The 19,145-nt window shown below is 40.2% G+C and overlaps 1 protein-coding gene across 3 annotated transcripts; it reads right to left on the bottom strand.

The window, feature by feature from the left end:
- Positions 1–724: 724 nt before the first annotated feature.
- Positions 725–16,881, bottom strand: BUB3 (BUB3 mitotic checkpoint protein). Of its 3 annotated transcripts, none has more exons than XM_014600938.3 (8): positions 16,800–16,881; positions 13,484–13,678; positions 10,664–10,733; positions 8,096–8,247; positions 5,342–5,500; positions 3,683–3,860; positions 3,217–3,433; positions 725–1,093 (listed from the first exon to the last, which is right to left on the bottom strand). In XM_014600938.3, exons 2-8 carry the CDS (start codon positions 13,676–13,678, stop codon positions 1,084–1,086), a joined length of 981 nt encoding a protein of 326 aa, XP_014456424.1. In that variant the 5' UTR covers positions 16,800–16,881; the 3' UTR covers positions 725–1,083. The 3 variants fall into 3 exon arrangements, with proteins under 3 accessions (XP_014456424.1, XP_006267669.2, XP_019338390.1); XM_006267607.4 differs by lacking the exon at positions 725–1,093 and adding an exon at positions 2,758–2,831; XM_019482845.2 differs by lacking the exon at positions 725–1,093 and having other exon boundaries at positions 3,213–3,433.
- Positions 16,882–19,145: the final 2,264 nt, after the last annotated feature.

A 19,145-nucleotide genomic window follows, 5' to 3' on the forward strand; every position in this document is an offset into this window, starting at 1 on the left:
CAAGCATACAGATTGCTAAACCATTTCACTAAGCTCATGAGACACTCAGACGGGCCACTAATTTGGGGTGGGATCCGCTGCCAAAATCCAGGGCACTAGACACGCATGCCAGCAGCAGGCAGACGGGGTGAATGACAGCTGCATTAACCCCTGCCACTTGCTCAGATCTGGATCCAGCCCAGGAGTCTCACGCAACCTGGCTCCAGCCCATGAGGAGCCCTGTTGTCTGGATCTGGCCCAGGGTTACAGATGTGTTTGACACCTCCACTTTAAATGCTTTATGCTTTCAAAACAGTATATGAACACTAAGTCAGTGGTTCTCAACCTTTTTAGACTCAACAAACCCCTCCATAAGTTTTGTGAATCGATTGGTACCCCATTTCAAACAACTAAATTTATTACAGTGCTTACACCTCCCTGTAGAGGGGCTTGGGGAGCAGCCAGGCAGGACAAGCCTGAGCCTGTGCTCACACAACCTGGCTTATCTCTTCACACTTCTGGGCACTTTTCAAAGAATCTAATAGCACAGCACCCTGGCTGAGAATCACTGGACTAGGTTAACACCCTTGATGAGGTGTGTTCCCATTTATTGGGCTAGGAAAAAAAAAAAAGACAGCTGAGTCAGTGACTTGCCATGAGCTATATCAAGAACCCACGAGCTCCAAACATTCAACGTAAGGACCAGTCTTAGAGACTCATTTCATACAGTACGACACACATGCAGTTAAGGTTTTCAAAGTGATTTATTGAGCAGTTCTGAAACTACCGGAAGCTTCCAGAACAAAAATGCAGTAAGTGGTTTTAACACAGTTTGCTTACAGGAAAGACTCATTTTACTTTTAAGACTTCAGTTAAACAAAGCATGGATGAACTGATGCTCTAAATAAAAAAAAAGAAATAACACTAGAGTGAAGTATACAAAAGGTACAGAAAGACACAAGTTTCTTAGTTAAAAGGCAAATCAATACAAAAAAAAAAATGTTCTTTCCACTTCTATCTTTTAATCACCATTACAGGCTAGTCTTGTTAGGAGCAGGTAAACAAGCCTTTCATAAAGAAGAGCTGAAGCTTCCTGCCAGATTTTTAAGTAGACCTGAAATAAAGAAAGTAATGTTTCAACAAGTAGGTTTCAGACTTTTTATAAATTCATTAAAAAAACTTCAATGGAAATTTTTGAAAAAAAAAAAAAAAAAACAAATAAAAAGACTATTAACTCTGAACTGCACAGAACAGAAAACTTTTGCTTCTTCCAAAAGCATTTGATGTGGTAATTTGGTTGTCAGCAAATCAAAACCCTTCCAAATGCCCATATTATTAAAAAGGCATTGTTCCAACCACATGTTTAAAAGACAGGATATACAAAAGCAAGATAGTTCAAACTAACCTAAAAAAGAGCCATACCATAAAAAAGCACTATTAACTAGATATTAGGCAGAAAGCAAAGAAAAAGCATGCTATTTGAAGATACCTTGATATGACTACACAGCATATTCCCCCCAACAAACCCCCACTCTTATTCACCATAAGACTGGTGTCCTAGGGTTGGCACAAGCAACTTATAAATGTCAGAAAAGCATATAAACCTTGTTAATGTTTTCAGAAATTCATTTAAAGATAGAAACAGGTCCAAAAAGATGCCTGTCTAAATGCATTGCAATTACGTTACAATTATTTTCCAAATACACAGATATGCTCTGTCTTTTCTCAGCTCATTACTGACTCAAACAATTTGCCCTTCTGGGATCAATTGTTTGCTAATAAATAATTGTTTACAGTCACAAAATGATATTAAGGAGTATTCTTATTAGTTTTCCTTCTACAGTCTAATAAGATTCAAAACTAGCTGATTCCCAAGAGTCTAACCTTAACCTCGCTGTATTTAACAGCCCAGGAAATGATGAACCATCTGTTTCAGAAAATAATGGAGGGCCAAGAGGAAATATTGTTTAATTGTAGATTAACCTCCTCATACAGCAGAACAAGGCATCTACAGAACTAGCAACTATAACCAACAATGGATAGAAATAATTGAAAATAGGCCCTAACACTGTAAGCCCAGGAACAATAAGTATTAACTTACAGTTACTCGTACAAAAAAATCCCTATTTAATGTAATTATAATATGGATATAGTTTCTGGGTAATACTTTGACACTTTCTTTTTACATAATGCCAGAAAAAGAGAATAGATCACTTTAAAACTGCAAGTCCACAAGCAGTTACACTATTTTTTATTTTACCAATATTACTCTCAATATAACCACAAAATAATAAATGATTCAAAACAAGCAGACTGACACTGTAGAGAGGTGCCTTAAAAAAACAAAATGATATTGGAGTACAACTTAAAAAGTGAGATGCAACTTCTCATTTAAAAGAAACTACAATTTTTTTTGGTAAAGGTAAGTAGTATTACAGCAGGTAATTGGTATTATACAGTAGATAAAAGTAATAAATCCCATAACCAAATAGTTAAATACTGGGACAGTTTGATTAAAAACGTAAGAATCTTTAAAAAACAATAGAATAATTCTGTTTAACCTACTGCCAAGTTGATGCAAATGACAGAGGTTGTATCAATGTGCAATTCTATACCATGTCAGATTTTCCATTTAGCTTTCTTTAGCCTGAGCATTAGTAAAGGCCTTCTCTATCCAACAATAAAGGATGTTCCCTTTACTAGTAGTGGTGACACAGTCTGGTGTCAAAGGGTAAAAAGCACACTCCAAATCAAAAGATTATTCTCCAAGTAGGAATGCTTACATGATTTTGATGCAGTCTCCCTAGAACCAGTTCAATGCTTCTCCACAGTGGAAAAGTTAGGTCTCTAATCTGCATATACAAATTTTACCTAGTTATAACTCTTACAGATCCAATAGAATAAAACTTGCTCAAATGAATAATGCTTGAATTCTTCAACTTAATTTTGAAGCAACGAGCTAACAATAACTCCACAGCCTAGAATAACAGTGGCTATTCAAAGAGAATAAGAGTTTGACATTCTCCTACTAAACAACTAGGCACAATTTTATCCATCACACGTCTATCAACCTACGGATATTGAAAGCTTGGGAGAACAAGATAAAATCAAGTCCAACCCTACTGTCAAGCTGCACTATCTACTAGCTATCAATAATGCTATTCATGAATTTAGGAAAATTAATAAATCCTGGGATGAATGCTCAAAAAGACTCAAATACAAGTGAAGCATACTCACTTGGGTTTTGTTTCTGCATCTGTCACTTGGCGAATGAAGATACCATCTTCAGGATGTTCAATGTCATCCATTTCATACATGTATGACGATGCTATTGCAAGGGTGGTTCCATCGTTACTGAAGGCAAGTGATGCTATGCTTGTGGGATACCGATGGAATTGACATAGTCGCTTTTTATTAAACGGATCCCAAATGTTTACAAATCCATCAGAACCACCTGCAAATTGATTTTCAAAAAAAAAAAAAAAGAACTTAAGATGTTAGGCTATCATAACTGAACAAACAACAACTGTTTCAGCATTTAATGCAACTAATCCTAGTGAAAACAAGAAAGTGAAATAAAATACTATAACAAATTTTGTCATCAGCTGGACAGACCATAACATAAAGCAGCTTTGTAATGCAGTGGAGTCTCCAAGTACCTGTTAAAGAAATACATCTATACAATTTTAAATATTTACTTTACCTGTAGCAAACGTGTTGTGGATGTTGTGGAAAGAAATAGCATTAACTGGATAAATCTGCTCAATATTATTCTCCTTCAATCTGTGACACTTGAATGCATATTTCTTCTTCTGTATTTCTGGACTTGGATCCAAGTACTCTACTGCAACACGACCTTCAATAGAGCTTAAAACGTAACCCTATGCAAAAAAAGAAAAGAAAATGTACCTGTTAGACACTCAAGTGCTGCAACTATGATTAGTTGAATAACTTTTCTGAAGCCAGCTGCACAAGAAACAACTTGCAGGAAAACTTAAGAATGTTTACTTGTAATAGTTACAAATGCTTTCCAGCTGCACAACTCATGTCACACATACATGATTCAATAACAAAAAAATACATGGGGGGGAAGCTTGCCTGAAAGTTCAACGAAGCGAAGTAAAAGTTTGGCGAGACCTGTGATACACCCACAGATCCAGAAACACTGCCAATGTCACACAAATTGCAGAAAACAAATTAAATCCCCCATGTCTGGTCACAATCCTTACACCCTACTGATCTCAACTATTGAGTCACCTCAGGTGTCAACAGGCAACATTTTTAGCCTTCTATTAAAATTAGTTCAGGATAAAGTATGGGTAACTAAATACTCAAATCAGATCAGAATATTTTCCATTACATAAGTGTCTGCCTCTGCTTAATTCACATCATTAACACATGGCAATCCACTTTTGCCATCTCTCTGCCATGAGTGTAATGCTTACATTTCTCAGAAATAAAATTATACTGATACTTACCTACATCAAATCCAGATTGCAGGACAATATGAAGTACCAAACTAACGCTAACTCTAGTTTTAGGTGAAAAACATCATACTATTTACTCATTCTAACACCAGAAAAAACATCTCCCACTGCATGAAGTATCCAAGGTCTCACTACTGAGCCCTGGAATAGTCCATTCCCAAGTGCTACTTACTTCCCACTCCAGAAGAAGGCAAAGCAACAGAAACACCAAACTATAATGTCGGGAATGAATAACGGAAAGAAAGGTAACCTTATTCTTATGCAATCCCCTGTAACCAAAACAACATAACTGAGGCATAAGACCAGCCAAGCAAGGACTCAGTAAGGCTGTAGTATGAAAGAAGTCTACAACAGTTTTTAGCTAAACGCTGCACTGATATTTTGCATACTACTATATATATTTTCCTACAGCTTAGGCTCCATGTTGCAGAAGGCAAAGTCTGAGGAATTTGTAGTTTATATCCATAAAAGTTATCTAGCAATGGCAAGTTATCTTTTCCCTCTCTTCCTCCATTTGTCAGTTCTGTGATGCATCGACCAGCATTTTTTAAAACAAGATTAAGAGCAGAAAAGAAACAGATGAAGAGTGAGAAACCAAAAGAAAACTAACCGAAAGCCTTTTGTAAAGGCCACTGTCATTTAAAATGTTTGTTAATGACCACCTGAAAAAGGAAGTCTCAACATTGTTCATTTATTTTTAAAAAGGACTGAGCTATGAATTCTTAAAGTTTAAACTTACTTTTTAAACTAGTGTAAATTTTTTCAACAAGGTAGCAGAAGTGACAAGTCACACCACAAATTCTTTTTCCCTGCAAAAGATTCAACTGTCTTTACTAGAAACGTCTTACTAAAGAGATACTGCACAGCAGCCATACCTGTTTGTTTGGAAACGCTCTGATGCAACGGGTCTGATACTTCAAACTTGACTCTCTTCTCTGCTGGACATAACCCATATTCCGCAGATCCCAGACCAAGACTCTCCGACCTGCAGTCCCCACAATTAGTCTATCTCCAGATACAGAGAGCGTATATACCTTTTAAAAAAAAGTTTACAAAAACATTATCAAAAGCCACTCTAATGGGTTGATAATTCATATTTTATTCTGACATGAAAAATGAACTAGCAACACTCTGTAAATAAAAAGCAGATGACCTCTAATTAAATACAGCTATTGATTTTCCCCCTTTTTATTCAGTGTGCAACTTTAATATTAGTGACTGTAGTAGAAGCATTTTTGATCTGGCAGTATGTGGTTTAAGGCTGTACGGCAGGATACATCTGCACGTTAGACTAGCCACAGTAGATATCCATCTCAAGCTTTTTTGGCTGCCTCTTCTTAAAAACTGTATTTCAATTCACACCTTAAACACATTCTAACACCATAATATGAAGTAGTTATGAAGGCCTGGACACACAATAAAGTTACCAAAAGGCAAAGAAGGGTGGGACTTCACAGAACAGCAGCTGCTCCATATTGGTTAACTTTTATTTTCCACAGGACGAGAGCATGTACACAGGCAGTTTCTGTAGGGTAGCTGACAGTTCCCCACTTGACTATCTCATAAAAAGCAATCTAATGTTAAATCAAACTGTATGTTGTGAGCATCTTGCTATTAAAATGAAAAAAAATTAAACATGCAATTCTTTGCAATGCTTAATGCTATTCAATTTTAATATCTCTGCTTACAATGAAACGGAGCAACCCATTTGTTTTTGTTCTCTCACATTCCCCATGTTCCTGTGGTTTGACTGGCATTGTAAGGAAATAAATAAAACAAACTCTTTTCATTTAATAAATTTACAAGTAAGTTTGCTTTTGTAAAGAACATTTACATAAAAACCTTAGGACAAATTACAGGACAGCGTACTCTTACATACTGTGCTGCCTTCATCTTTGAGCCTTGTCATTTACATTGCCATCTTGAAAAATATTAACACATTCCTGAACATCTGATTTTTTTTTCTTCCTTTTTTAGTAAGTTGACTCACAAAAACTCAGTGGAATTGAGAGCTTCCTAAGGCGACAAGTAAGATTCTTGCATTCATTTCTGTCTAAACTTGTCCACTCAGCAATACAAACCATGAAAGAATGCTTTCATTCTTTCTTACCTTCATAAGAAGGTACGAAAAATGTAAGCTTAAACAGATGCAAGCACTTGTCTAACAGTTAGTTTTAAACACAGAATAAACATAAAAAGTCCTCTGTTTATCTGTAGGACTTAGCCCAGAAAATACTATACCGCAGATTTTCCAAGAAGTGATAATATCAATGCAGCCTGGTATAATTTATCAAAAGGAACTATACACTTAAAATGATTATTTTTAACTGCTATATATAGTGCGATGAAAATCTAAACAGAAATTACACTCAAACAATATAATTTTCACATACACATATGAACAACCACAAAAAAGCTGTTAAAATATCCTAAATCTTCTTTACAAACTGATGTCACACCTGTATGGTAAGTATTCTTTCTACACCAGACAACCATAAATCAAATGAAACCACTGTCATGCAGTTGACTAGGTGTATGCATTTATCAAAGACAGTATTAAAAAAGTGACATAATGAGCCTTTCTGAACCAATAAGCAGCTTGATTCAGTGTGGTTGTCCATTATATGTCAGCAATTTATCACAGTTCTTTACATGCTACATACAACTATAAATCAAAACTAGAAACAATGCAATTATTTTATTCTGAACAAAGGACTTGCCAGAAGTAGATTCAGCTATGTTGTGACAAAAATAATAGCTATTTAGATGCAATATGGAACATTCTGATGGCTCATAACTCTGATTGGACAATATGTTTAGACAGAAATGAATGAAACCCTGGAGTGGCAAACTGAAAATATTCATATTTATCCAACATCCATTTAGGAAGACAGAACGAAGGACTAATGAAAATAGCCTTTCTACATGTCCACTAACAGTGAAAAGATCAGTATTTTATGCAACTATGAAAAGAAGCCTACAGTGTCACAGTTAATTTGTCCTTTTCCTTTTAAAGATTTGTCAGTAGCACATAACTGCTCAGTAACAGGAAAAGGACTGTGCCTATGTGCTGTGCTATAATACCTCCTAAAATTCAATTTATCATGTAAATGATTTAGTTTAGTCTTTTATGCACACAACTTGAAGCAGGAGCTTTGGGCTTTATTCTCTGCAATCCCAAAATCTGAAGAGTAGTTGTGCTTTAGGTGGATTACCAATTAAGGGAGATTGGCAAAGTCATCTGAGGAAGCTAGCTCAACTCATCCATCTCACTCAAGCCACTGTTACTAGTGTCTCACTTTTACACACACTAACTTTTTTCAATCTGTGTTAGAACCTGTAAAAGGTTTACAAAAAGAGAATATAAAAAAAATTTCAGAACCAAGTTTTGTTTTTCCTAATGATAAGAACTAGAGTCTTTGTACAACCTAAAACGTCCAGCTAAGGATTAATACTGTCTGCAAAACACTTTTATTATAGGGTTAACATGAAAATAAAAATCACTAAATATTTTACAATCTCATGGGTCATGACAGAATTTACATACAAGAAAGGTGCTGCCGATTAATAGTCACTGGAGACGTAACATAACTTTATATGTAATACTGCAATATTACTTGAGTACAAACCTTCTCGGGTTGAGAGAAGGTTCCTGCATTACAAGGAGTCCTGGGATCCCACAATTTAACTGTCTGATCCCAACTTCCAGTCACCATTACATTCACCTCTGGACAATATTCGACACATCTGATAGGAGCATCATGGGTGCCAACAAGGTTTTCTATCAGAGGAAACACAAAGTTACATGTAGTTTTATACAGTCTTACTAACAGCCACAATTTCTTGAATGAAGAATACGAGAGTATCATATAGCAGGGACACACTGACATTTATTAATGCATTAGCATGCTGCAACCCCCTTTAAAGAATATTTGGTCTTCTAACCATTTCAACAAAAAATATATGTTGTTGACCTTGCTGTGTCATGACATATCAGACAATAAATGCATTCCTACTGCAGAACTCAATATTGCCCATGCCCTGCACCACAGTAGTTTCCAAAACAGAAATGGGAAGGAAACATGTCTGGTACACTGCTGTAAAAAGAGTTTGCAAGTGCTCAGTTATTTGAAATGTTTTGTTAAAACTGATTAGCGAGTCAGTCCAGGTTAAATAATAAATGCCGTTTTATCACATGGATTTCACCACCACAAGTGATATATACCACACTTATTAAAAATATAAAAGTCATTTAAGGTTGCAAATGTAGATATAAGATGAAAGAAGAAAATGATAGTTATGACAGGTGGGGTTGGTGGCAGTATCAATACTAAGGGAGCTTAACAATGCCAATTATTTCTAATTCTCAGTTCACAATTATTTAAAGTTTGCCAACTTTCAATCTGGTAGAAATCTGACATATTATACATATTCCTCACTTTTTGGGGTTTTTCCATTCAATATTAAATTAAATAGTTCAACTGTTTCCAATAATGAAACTGCTTTAGCACAGCTACACCTCTGGAGCAGGAACTACAAATTTGGCCAGCATGTCAGGACCTATGTCAACCCTGTGAAAATCTGGGTAAATATGTCTAACGTACAAGCCTAAGAAAAATTCAGTTAGCACATGGCCTGGAGATTTGCTAGACCTTACCTAATTCCCCAAAAACTCTATCCACACCAAACTCTAGGCTGGGGCTGAACCAAATGTTCCTCATATATAAAGTTCCCTGCTGCATCACAATTTTGGGTCCAGGATACAGGAGTAAAAGCAAGGAACCCATGTCCTTCTGCCCTCAACACTCCATCTCAGCATTTGCTGAGGGATGAGGCACTTTGTCCCACAGATCTAATGCTAGTCCACATGGATGGTAACAACTAATTACTGCCATCAGTTAGTCTTAGTTCAAGGGTCAGAGCCCCATGAACAAGGACATCTTGAGGCTCCTGCCTTCCTAATAAATTATTAGGATGTGCCAAGCTGAGAGCACTTGAAATATTTTTCAGCTTGCTTTTTAAAAAATCAATGATACCTTAAAGAAAATACTGAGATTACAAATTCAGGTTGTCTATATATATCTAAATTTAGCCCCATGTGCACATGTATTAATGTATTAAATTATATGATCACACACTAGATCTCTCCATAAAAATCCTGCATTTATGCATAGGATGGACCTATTTTGGGGATAAGTCAAGGTTTTGTTGGCAGAGAAGACTGAGTCCCAGCACTCTTAATGTATATAACTAACCATAGAATGTGTAATATACACTGAAAAATCAGGTTCTACATTTGTCAAACAAAGCATGCAAACTTAATTGACACTTAGCTATAATCCCTTTGTGCCTCAGTTTCCAACTAAAATGGAAATACTACGGTGCCCTCACATGACTACGGTGTCGTATAAGGTGTGTTCATCATTTATGAAATACAGAAATGTGGTGCACAAAAAAATTAATAAATTAAAAATTCTGCCTTCAGAACTAGGTCTGAATAACTAAAAGTCATAAAATGATGATGGTACACACTGAGCAGTGAGGAGAAAATAAATAAAAGATTGCTTATTAAGTAAGCACAGCACATCCTGTACAAAGACTGAGGCAGTAACCCTGTGGGGAAAAAAAACAGTTGTGATTATAGACTGAATCGTAATACATATACTTAGGATGATGTCAAGGCTGTCCAAACAACCTTATTCCTAGCATTTCCTGAAGTTTGAATATTGTTTGCAACCTCAGGGATGTTCTTTTAATGAAGATTTGTGGGTGCACAAATACCTGTCTCACTACAAAACATGTTTATGATATGAAGCTGGTGGCTAAAGTACTATACACAGTTCCCTCAAGGCCATAGTTTTCACTATACCACTTTTCATTCTGCTTCTGGTTATCCATGGCTAATTAATAGGCTCCTGTAGGTAATACATGAGAGTAAATGGACCTTCTCCTATTATACCCATGACTGCTCACTTAAACTTTTTCTGTCACACTAAATGTGTCTATGAAAAGGTTTATGAATCGTAAACTGCATTTATCCTTTAAGACTGTACTCACCTTATCAAAACAAATATATATATATCTATAGACAATTATTGTTTTGTATTCAATTCATTTATAATCCTGAAATACAACTAAGCATTCCTCTGTTCATTTGTTCACTTAATGTGCTCTCTTACAATATTCAGTCAGCTTACCTTGATCTGTGTTCAAGTCATGCATTTTCAACTGCTGATCTAATCCTCCACTCCAGGCATGTGTAGGATCCTGCAAAATAAGAAACTGACTTATTATATGCATTCATTTCTCCTTTAAAAATAGATCAGCATATCTACACAAATTCTCTGGAATTAAAAGGTGAGACTATTATAGGATGAAGCGTGGTGATACCACTGGAAGGAGTACTTTGAGGCTTATGGAATAACCTTGTAACTGGAACACAGCAATTAGAAAATGTGGTTTGATATATCATGTAACCAAATTTCATAATTTTTCTTATTGATCAGTCATGATGCAGGCAAACCTTGTTTGAAACTAATGGACTGTTCAAATTACAGTTTGGGAACTCAAAGACTTGCCGGACAAATGTTCATGTGCTGAATTTGATTAGAGCCAAAGAAACATTATAAAAAGTTTGAAGTTCAAGTGTTATAAGATGATGATCTTCTAATAACATTGCAGCAACAAGTGAATGAAGAATACATGTGTGTTTACTGTAGGAAATTCCAATTGCAGTACTTAATTTTTATTGTATTCCGTAACACCAAAAAAAAAAAAAAATATTTAAGTATTTTTCTTAAATAAAATCATGGCTAGTCAGAACAACTGAACAGACCTGTTCATGAACGCTGCAATCATTGTTCATATTTTTAGTTTTGGGATGTACAGTTATTTAGGAATACAGTAACCTCTCTACACGAGATCTGTGTTGATACAGAATGTTGCATTTGATGGGCCAAATGACCAGTACCAGAAAAAGACACAAGGAAAACCTACAATCGTCAGTTGTGCATGGGAAAGTTTTTCAACCTCCATTAATTAAAAATTGGTTTCTAGGTTTATAACCCCCTCCCCCGCCTATTTTTTAACCTGATCCCTCTGTGATTTTGCTAAGTAAAGTACAGAATCTTATAGCAAGGAGTCTCAAAGACTAGTTGAGCATTATATAAAAAGTATTTTGTTTAAATGTGATACCTTCTGGTACCACTGAATATCCCTTAGTTGTTGCATTTTGAAAACACAAGTCAAAATGCCTGTTCTACCATGTAATTACTTTCATATTAGCTCATTGAAACTACTTATTTTAAGGACTACTGCAAACAGAAACAGAAAATCTGTACAATTATGAAAGTACCATAAATGTTCTACAATATAACTTTTGTTTTTCCCAGAAGATTAATTAAGAAACACACACTGAATCAAAGATTTGTCATCTACAAGTGATTGTTTCCTTAAAAATTATTCATCCCTGAACCAGGACAAAAATTAAAGGTATATTTTGAATATATGATACTTCTATTGACTACAGCTGTCCATACAGAACTAACTTTTCACAAACGTATTATCGTCGGCTATTATATTTAATTTTTTCCAAGGTTTGGACAGCAAAAAGATTAGACACTTGTAGTACAAATAATATAATTAAGGATGCTGACCTAAAACTATGGCTGAGGGACACAACAGCTCCCCATGTTTGTCCCCTTCCTCAACTTCATCCTATTCCCTGCAAAAAGGCAGGTTCTATATACTGAAGCAATATAGACACTCTGCCGCATACAGAAGTGATCCCATTACGATCTGATAGCTTTATGGTTGCTTTCCACTATCAGAGCAGTTTAAAGTAGCTCTTGAAGATCAGAACTGAAAAGTTTATTGGCAGATGTTAAAACTGATTTATTTTTTAAAGCAGTGGGGGCAAACTTTTCAACGAGCATGCTACAAATCCACTTTGCACCCTCCTCAAGTCACTTCAATTTCCTCTGCAAGCCCAATCTGCTGCTTTGCTTTCTGCTCCCTGCCCAATCTCCATCTGTGCTGCCTGTTCCCTCCCTGGTCTGCCATGTGCCACACAGAGGCTACCCAAGCCACTTATGCTTGCCACACATTGACCACCCCTGAATTAAATTGTTTAAAAGGGACCTGTGCAAAAATAATGCTACTAAGTTTTAGATTTATTATAACCCCTCAATATTATAGCAAAAACACTGCCCCAGTCAGATCGTACAGCCTTGATACTAAGGGTGCACCGATAGAGATTTTTTGGGCTAATACCAATGGCCTATTTTTAACAAGCGGTATTGACGGATACCAATCCAATTGCCGATACGCGGCTGGGCAGCATGGAGAGCAGCATCTGGTTGATAAGTCTGCTGTGGGGGATGGGAGGAGGGGGAAGGAAGGGGCATGTGGGAGTGGGTGGCAGATCGAGGCCCCTGCAGTAAGAGAGGGAGTGGAGCTGGCGCTGCAGAGTTGTGACAGGGTAGGGCGCAGGACAGAGCTGCAGCTCGCCCAGGGGGAGGGGCTTCTGCTGTTGAATGCACCCCAGGAGGGCATCAGTAGCATGTGCCCCCGAGATCTGTGGCCAGGACAAGAGGAGGCTGCTGTGGGCTGGGGCCAGGGGCAGCACCAGGCTCTTCCTGGCAGGGGGTCTGGGCCAGGCTATGCTCGGGGTGGGCAGTGGCAGCACTGTTACAACTTGCTGGCTTTGGCATCTGAGGTTACTTTCTGCACGCTCCATTTCACTCGAGTCAATTACAACATTAATGTGGATCTTTAGCAAAACAATAAATGGTATAAATAAATGTTATACCAGCATAAAATAATATAAATAAATGTTATTCTAGAAATGTGATTATAGAAATTAGAGGCAAATGTAGTACCTAAAACTATGTTTACCCTTTGTAAAAAATTGAGCAGATTTCAAATAGCCACTCCTTTGACTGAATTACTTTGAATTACTCCCCAGGTACCTTTAGTACTATACTCTGAATTGAACAGAAACAAAACAACATGCTTACATAAAAAGCACAGTCAAGAACAGCTCCTGAATGTTGATATTTGAGTCTCATAGTATTGGCAGGTACATCATAGAGTCGGACCGAAGTATCCCATGATGAAACGAGAAGAAACTGAGATGTGTTTGGACTAAACTTCACTGATGAAATACCATCTTCTGGAGGCTGGTTTAATTTAAATTCATTTGATCCAGTCATCTGAAAATAAGACAGAAAAATTATTAATAACAAACTCGAGTTAAATATGACAGATTTGTTGGGCTGTCGCTACATTTAAAAATTAACAAAAGAAGAGTATAATAAATAAATCTGATATTTTATAGTCACTGTTAAGTTGCTAGATACAATACAGAAACCAAAGACATGCTCCCTGTACCTAAATGCCTACAATTCACATGTATTTCCAACGAATACATCAATGTACCTAAGTGTTCTGTAGATCAAACACGACATAAGGTCAGAAGGGGTTATACACACAAAGGGCATAGTGGCATAATTAAGTATGGGCACAAATGTTGTTTCTGGTAAAGCTTTTCTGTACCACTCCATCCCCAAATCCCATTTAGTATTTGTTACCACAAGAGAGGCAACATTTCCCTGGCTTACTTAGGTAAGATGTAAGGGTGCCTTACTGGACCACAACAGAAAGAACATTCCACAAAGGCACAAGAGGTCTCATGAAAAGCAGTCCAGTAAAAGCTCTGTTATCCGGCATCCCCCAGGAACGGAGGATGTCGGATAACAAAATATGTCGGTTAATTGAGCGGCCCCAGCCACCGCTTCTCCCGCTGTGTCTGGGGCATCCCTCCGCCCCTCCCACAGGCCCTGGGGGCCCCAAGGGACAGGAAGGCGGGCCCCGCACGGCCCCACACAGCCTGTTATGCCCCTGGGCTGTGGGGGCTCAGCAGTGCAGACTGCTTTACCCTGGGCCATGGGGGCTCAAAGACACCGGAAGTGCCGCGGTGGGCACTTCCAGTTTCACTTTATCTTACAACCTGGCATGCCAGTTAGTGGAGCGTTCCAGCCTGTAAGATGCCAGATAGCACAGCTTTTACTGTACAAATATCCCAAGAAAATGAAGAATAGTATTACTGGAGGATGGAAGGCAAAGTAACAGTTGTGTCCATTTGAAGAAACCTACACCAATCATTCACATAGGTTGGAGACCATACTTTCAGAAACCAGTACCATTCCTATACGCTTCAAGGTTTATGTAAATATAAAATTAGCTCTAGCTGCAAGAAGCTTATGTACACATACAGTTCTAATGAGTTTTTAGAAATTATTCAGGTGAATCAGTTCCAAGACCTTTTCAATTTTTTCATAATTTCCCCAAGCACAAACAAGATCAGATAAGAAGCAGAGGGGTGGGATGGGGGCACTGACAAGGAGATCAAAGAGTTTAAATTTGATGAACTGGAGAAGAAAGGAGTCAGAGATATAACGTCAGATTAAAATGGGTGCTGACTGATTCTGGTTTAAGCAGCCATATTTTGAACACACTGAACCGAGTGTGTGCAGACATCAGGGAAGCCAGAGATGAAGAAAATGCAGTAAACAAAACTGAGAGGGGAAGGCACAGAAAACAACATTGATATATATATGCAAGGGCACAGAAGTAAAAACGGATCTTTCACATACAAGGAGTCCTAATATTACACACACTTAACTTTCAAAAATAAAGAAACTGTCTGTTTTAAAAACAAGAACAGAGAAGAAGTAAAACAAATCTCTAATTTCAAATGAGTGCTCCAGAAAATCTACAGCCCATGGCAGAAGCCATATTTAATCTCATAAACCAAAACAACACTATGAGAAATAGGATAGGGTTCAAATTCAGCTTGTGAACATGGGAATACAAGATCTGCAAACTGACATACACAACTAGGAGCAATAAAAAGAGAGTGCATTTCACATTTCTATTGACCATGGAGACTAGATGTACACCACCAGACCATCCCTGTGCCTGAAGAAGGGTGCTTATGCCCGAAAACTTGGAAAAAACCATTTATCCAACTATTCCGTTGATCTAACAAAAGAAATCACATTTACTCAAACATCCTCATCTTCCTCATTTAGGAAATATGACACTGGGCATTTCTTTTATTTTAAGAGTAATAAAACAAGTTATGCCCTTTAAAATCTTTCCCAAGGAAGAAAAATGCATAGAAAAAAGGAAAGAAAAAGAAACACTCTGAGCTAAAATGCATCCCCTCCCCTCCACTACTAGCCAACAAACAGGCTGGAGTGCCTAACATACCCACGGGTCAAATAAACGTGGGGCAACAGAGCGAGAATACCAGGCACAGCCAGAAGGGCTGCTGGCTGTAGCCGTGTTGGTCTAAGGACACAGGCAGACAAGGCTCTTTGGGTAAACGTGATATCTTTTATCAAACCAACTAAATAGTTGGAAAAATTGCTCTCTGACAGCTTTCAGGTACAGGGCCCTGCTGTTCTTACAAGCCAGGCAGCCCAGCTGGACCCACAACTTGTGGGCAACAGCTCAAATGAGCTCCTCCGAGGGTCTTGCCCCCCGCCTACACAGGGGGGACAAAGTAGGCAGGGGCAAAAGCCTGCCCCAGACAGAGCAAAAGGCAGCGCTGGGAAGGACGAGCCTCCCTCCTGAGGAACTAAGCGTCAAACTAGAGCCACCTCCTCCGGCCCCAGAGCCAAGGGGACATGCTGCTGCAGCCTCCCAGCGCCTGGCTGGGGCCGAAAGACAGCCCTACATGTGTGGAGCAGAGCCCAGCATGAGGCTGATGCAGGAGGGGCACAGAGAATGAGAGCGCGCGTTCCTGGGCCTTGTGTGCGATACGGGGGTCGGGGGGGGGGAGACGCGTAATAGGGGGGTCCCATGGCTGAGAGAGAGAGAGATGCCTGGGCCCTGTGTGTACATGTGCAATGGGGGATTCCTGGGTCATGTGTATGTGTGTGATAGGGGGGGCGGGTCCCTGGGCTACGTGGGTGTGCATGTGTGAGAGAGAGATGGGGGATTCCTGAGCCGCGTGTGTGTGAGCACGTGATGAGGGGGGTCCGCGGGCCGTGAGAGAGAGAAGGGAGCAGCCCCGGGCCCGCTGTGTGTGTGTGTGTGTGTGTGTGTGTGTGGGGGGGGGGGGGGAATCCCTGGGCCCGCTGTGTGTGTGTTTGATGGCGGGGATGAAGGGAAGCGCTGGTCCCCGGGCCCGGATGAGGCGCACAGGCCGGGCCTAGGCCGTACCGAGCAACCGTCGGGGCCATCCCCCTCCCCACCGCCCCCGGGGGACTCGGGAGCCCGCCCGGCCTCCATGCCGTGCCCCGGCCCGCGCAGGCCCAACCCTACCTTGCCGCGCCCGTTATAACACCGCCGGCCCGCTCCAACCGCCGCCGCCACGCGCGCCCGCCCTGCTCCCGCCGGCCCCGCCCCGCGCCGCGCCGCGCCGCCCGCCGATTGGCTGGTTCGAACGGCGGGACTACAAGTCCCAGCGCGCCCCGCGCTTCCGGGATAGAGTGGGGCAACTGCCCTTCCCAGCATACAGTGCGGGAGCGCCGCTTGCCGCGAGGACTACGAGGACCAGCATGCCATGGGCGCGCTCGAACGAGGCCATCACCCTCACGCTGAAGCGTGGCCTGCTGGGAGTTGTAGTCTCGGTGTTGGGGCCACTCTCAGCCCAGGATCGCCTTGCCTGTGTTTCCTGCTCCGCGGCAGCCCCCGCCGCGTTCCCCTTGAAAGAGGGTGGGATGTCCTCCGGGGATGTCCGTGCACCACCCGCACCGCCCTGTCCCTGTCCAAGAGCAGGGGAAGGGGACTCGCTCCTGTGCGGTGCAATGCAAAGGGCAGGACAGAGACGCCCCTTTACGCACTCACTGCACGACAGCAGAAATGTTTGCAATCAACATCCATGAACCTAGGACAGGTGGTGTCCTGCAGGGCCCGAGTTTAAAAAAAAAACAACGACAGAAATGAAAACACTTAAAGTGCCCGCTTCTCTTTCGATCGGGATTTTTCCTTTTGATGCCTTGACACTTTTCAGATCGTTTTATTTCGGGAGCAAAATCAGTTGCACTAGAAGTGGACTAGCGGAAGTCTTTCCCCTGCCCCCTTGTACTGTAGGTTTCCCCAGTCGAAAAGACACCCCCCCCCCCTTTCTCCTCCGAGCTGATACTGTCTGATGCCACAGACAGACGTTAGTTTAACTCTTTCCAGTAGGACACATTCAATCCTCTCCCTAAAAGCTGTACTCTGCTCGGCCCCTTGACGCCTGGGATGAGAGATGCTCCCCCCAGCAAGGACCCCCTTTAGTTTCCAAGGGTATTGATACCCGAAAGCTTGCAAAGAAGAACTTTTGCAACTCTTTGAGTTGGTCTAATAAAAGAGATCAGATTTACCCCAAAAAAACTTTGCTTGCCTATGTCCTTACACCAGCACGGCTACAACCCTTCAAAGCTTTCCTTTCTCTCCTGCTCAAAGCTCCTCCTAACTGCTTTGCATAATCTCCTATCTCATTGGGTTCCACTAATGGGAACTACAAAGGACAATTAGCCTCCGAGAGAAGAGTCAAATTTGTTTTAATTGGGAATGAATTAAAAACGCCCGCTCTTAAAAGTAAGACGGGGCTGTTATGTAAAATAGTTTAATTACCCTGAGCCTTTATCCATTGCTTGCTTGTGGCTTAATCAGCACCGAGGAGCAAACGCTTCAGGACGGAAAGGGGAGGGGAGAGAGAAGGGCCAAAGGCTCCCTCTGCTCGCCTGGCGCCAAGGCTGCCTCCTTCTTCCCGGGGCAGAGGCTGATCCCCGGAGGAGCATTTGCACCCAGACACACAGCCTTGCTGATGCAAAGGTGCTGTATCACAACACGCAAACTGCTTGGCACCGGGCTATTTGCTATATACACTAGCGAAAACTTCCTTTCGTTGTTCTCTGACCGCTTCAGAGTATTTGGGCTGATTTTAAAACGCGGTCAGTCCACAAAGACCTGGAATATTTTCAATAAAAGCAAGCCTCCAATTTTATTTTGCTTTACATTTTCCTTGGCATCGTGCGATAGATCAGAGGAGTTGGGAAGGAGTGCGTCTGTGCACACACACGGGGGGAGGGTCTGCATGCTAGAGCCGCGAGCAGAAAAGGCTGGGCTTTACGGCAATTGCATCTTCATATCAACCACCTGCTTATGGTGTATTTTAGCAAGTCCTAATTTTAGATATTAATAATGTGAGAGGGCAAAATACATCGGAATTACGCAAGAAAAAAAAAAAGAGCAAGCCACAGAGTGCAAATTGGAAACACATGGCATGTTTTTTTTCTGACGCCCCGATGCAAAACGAATAAAGCTTCAAATGCGTTTGAATGGTCCTAAAACAGAACACCCTTGAATTAGATTTTCACTTGAGCAATTAAAAATATTCACCAAAAGCGTTTCACTACAGTTTGTTTAATTAGAGATTTCAGAATACTAAAAAAAGCGGCCTCCGGTGGGCTCAACATTTTAAAATAGCTTATTTTACAGGGCAGGAACCGATCAGAAATGCTGTATGTCCGAGGATGATACCACTATAGTTCTCGAGCTCTATGTTGTTTCAATCGTAACTATAAAGTCAGGTGAGTTACATTTCGTTATTGCTTCTTTAAATATCTTCCTCTATTAAGATCCGGCGTTAACCAAGGAACAGGTGGCTGTGATAAAACA

The sequence above is a fragment of the Alligator mississippiensis genome, chromosome 6 (genome assembly GCF_030867095.1).
Source record: "Alligator mississippiensis isolate rAllMis1 chromosome 6, rAllMis1, whole genome shotgun sequence".
NCBI classification, from domain to species: domain Eukaryota; kingdom Metazoa; phylum Chordata; order Crocodylia; family Alligatoridae; genus Alligator; species Alligator mississippiensis.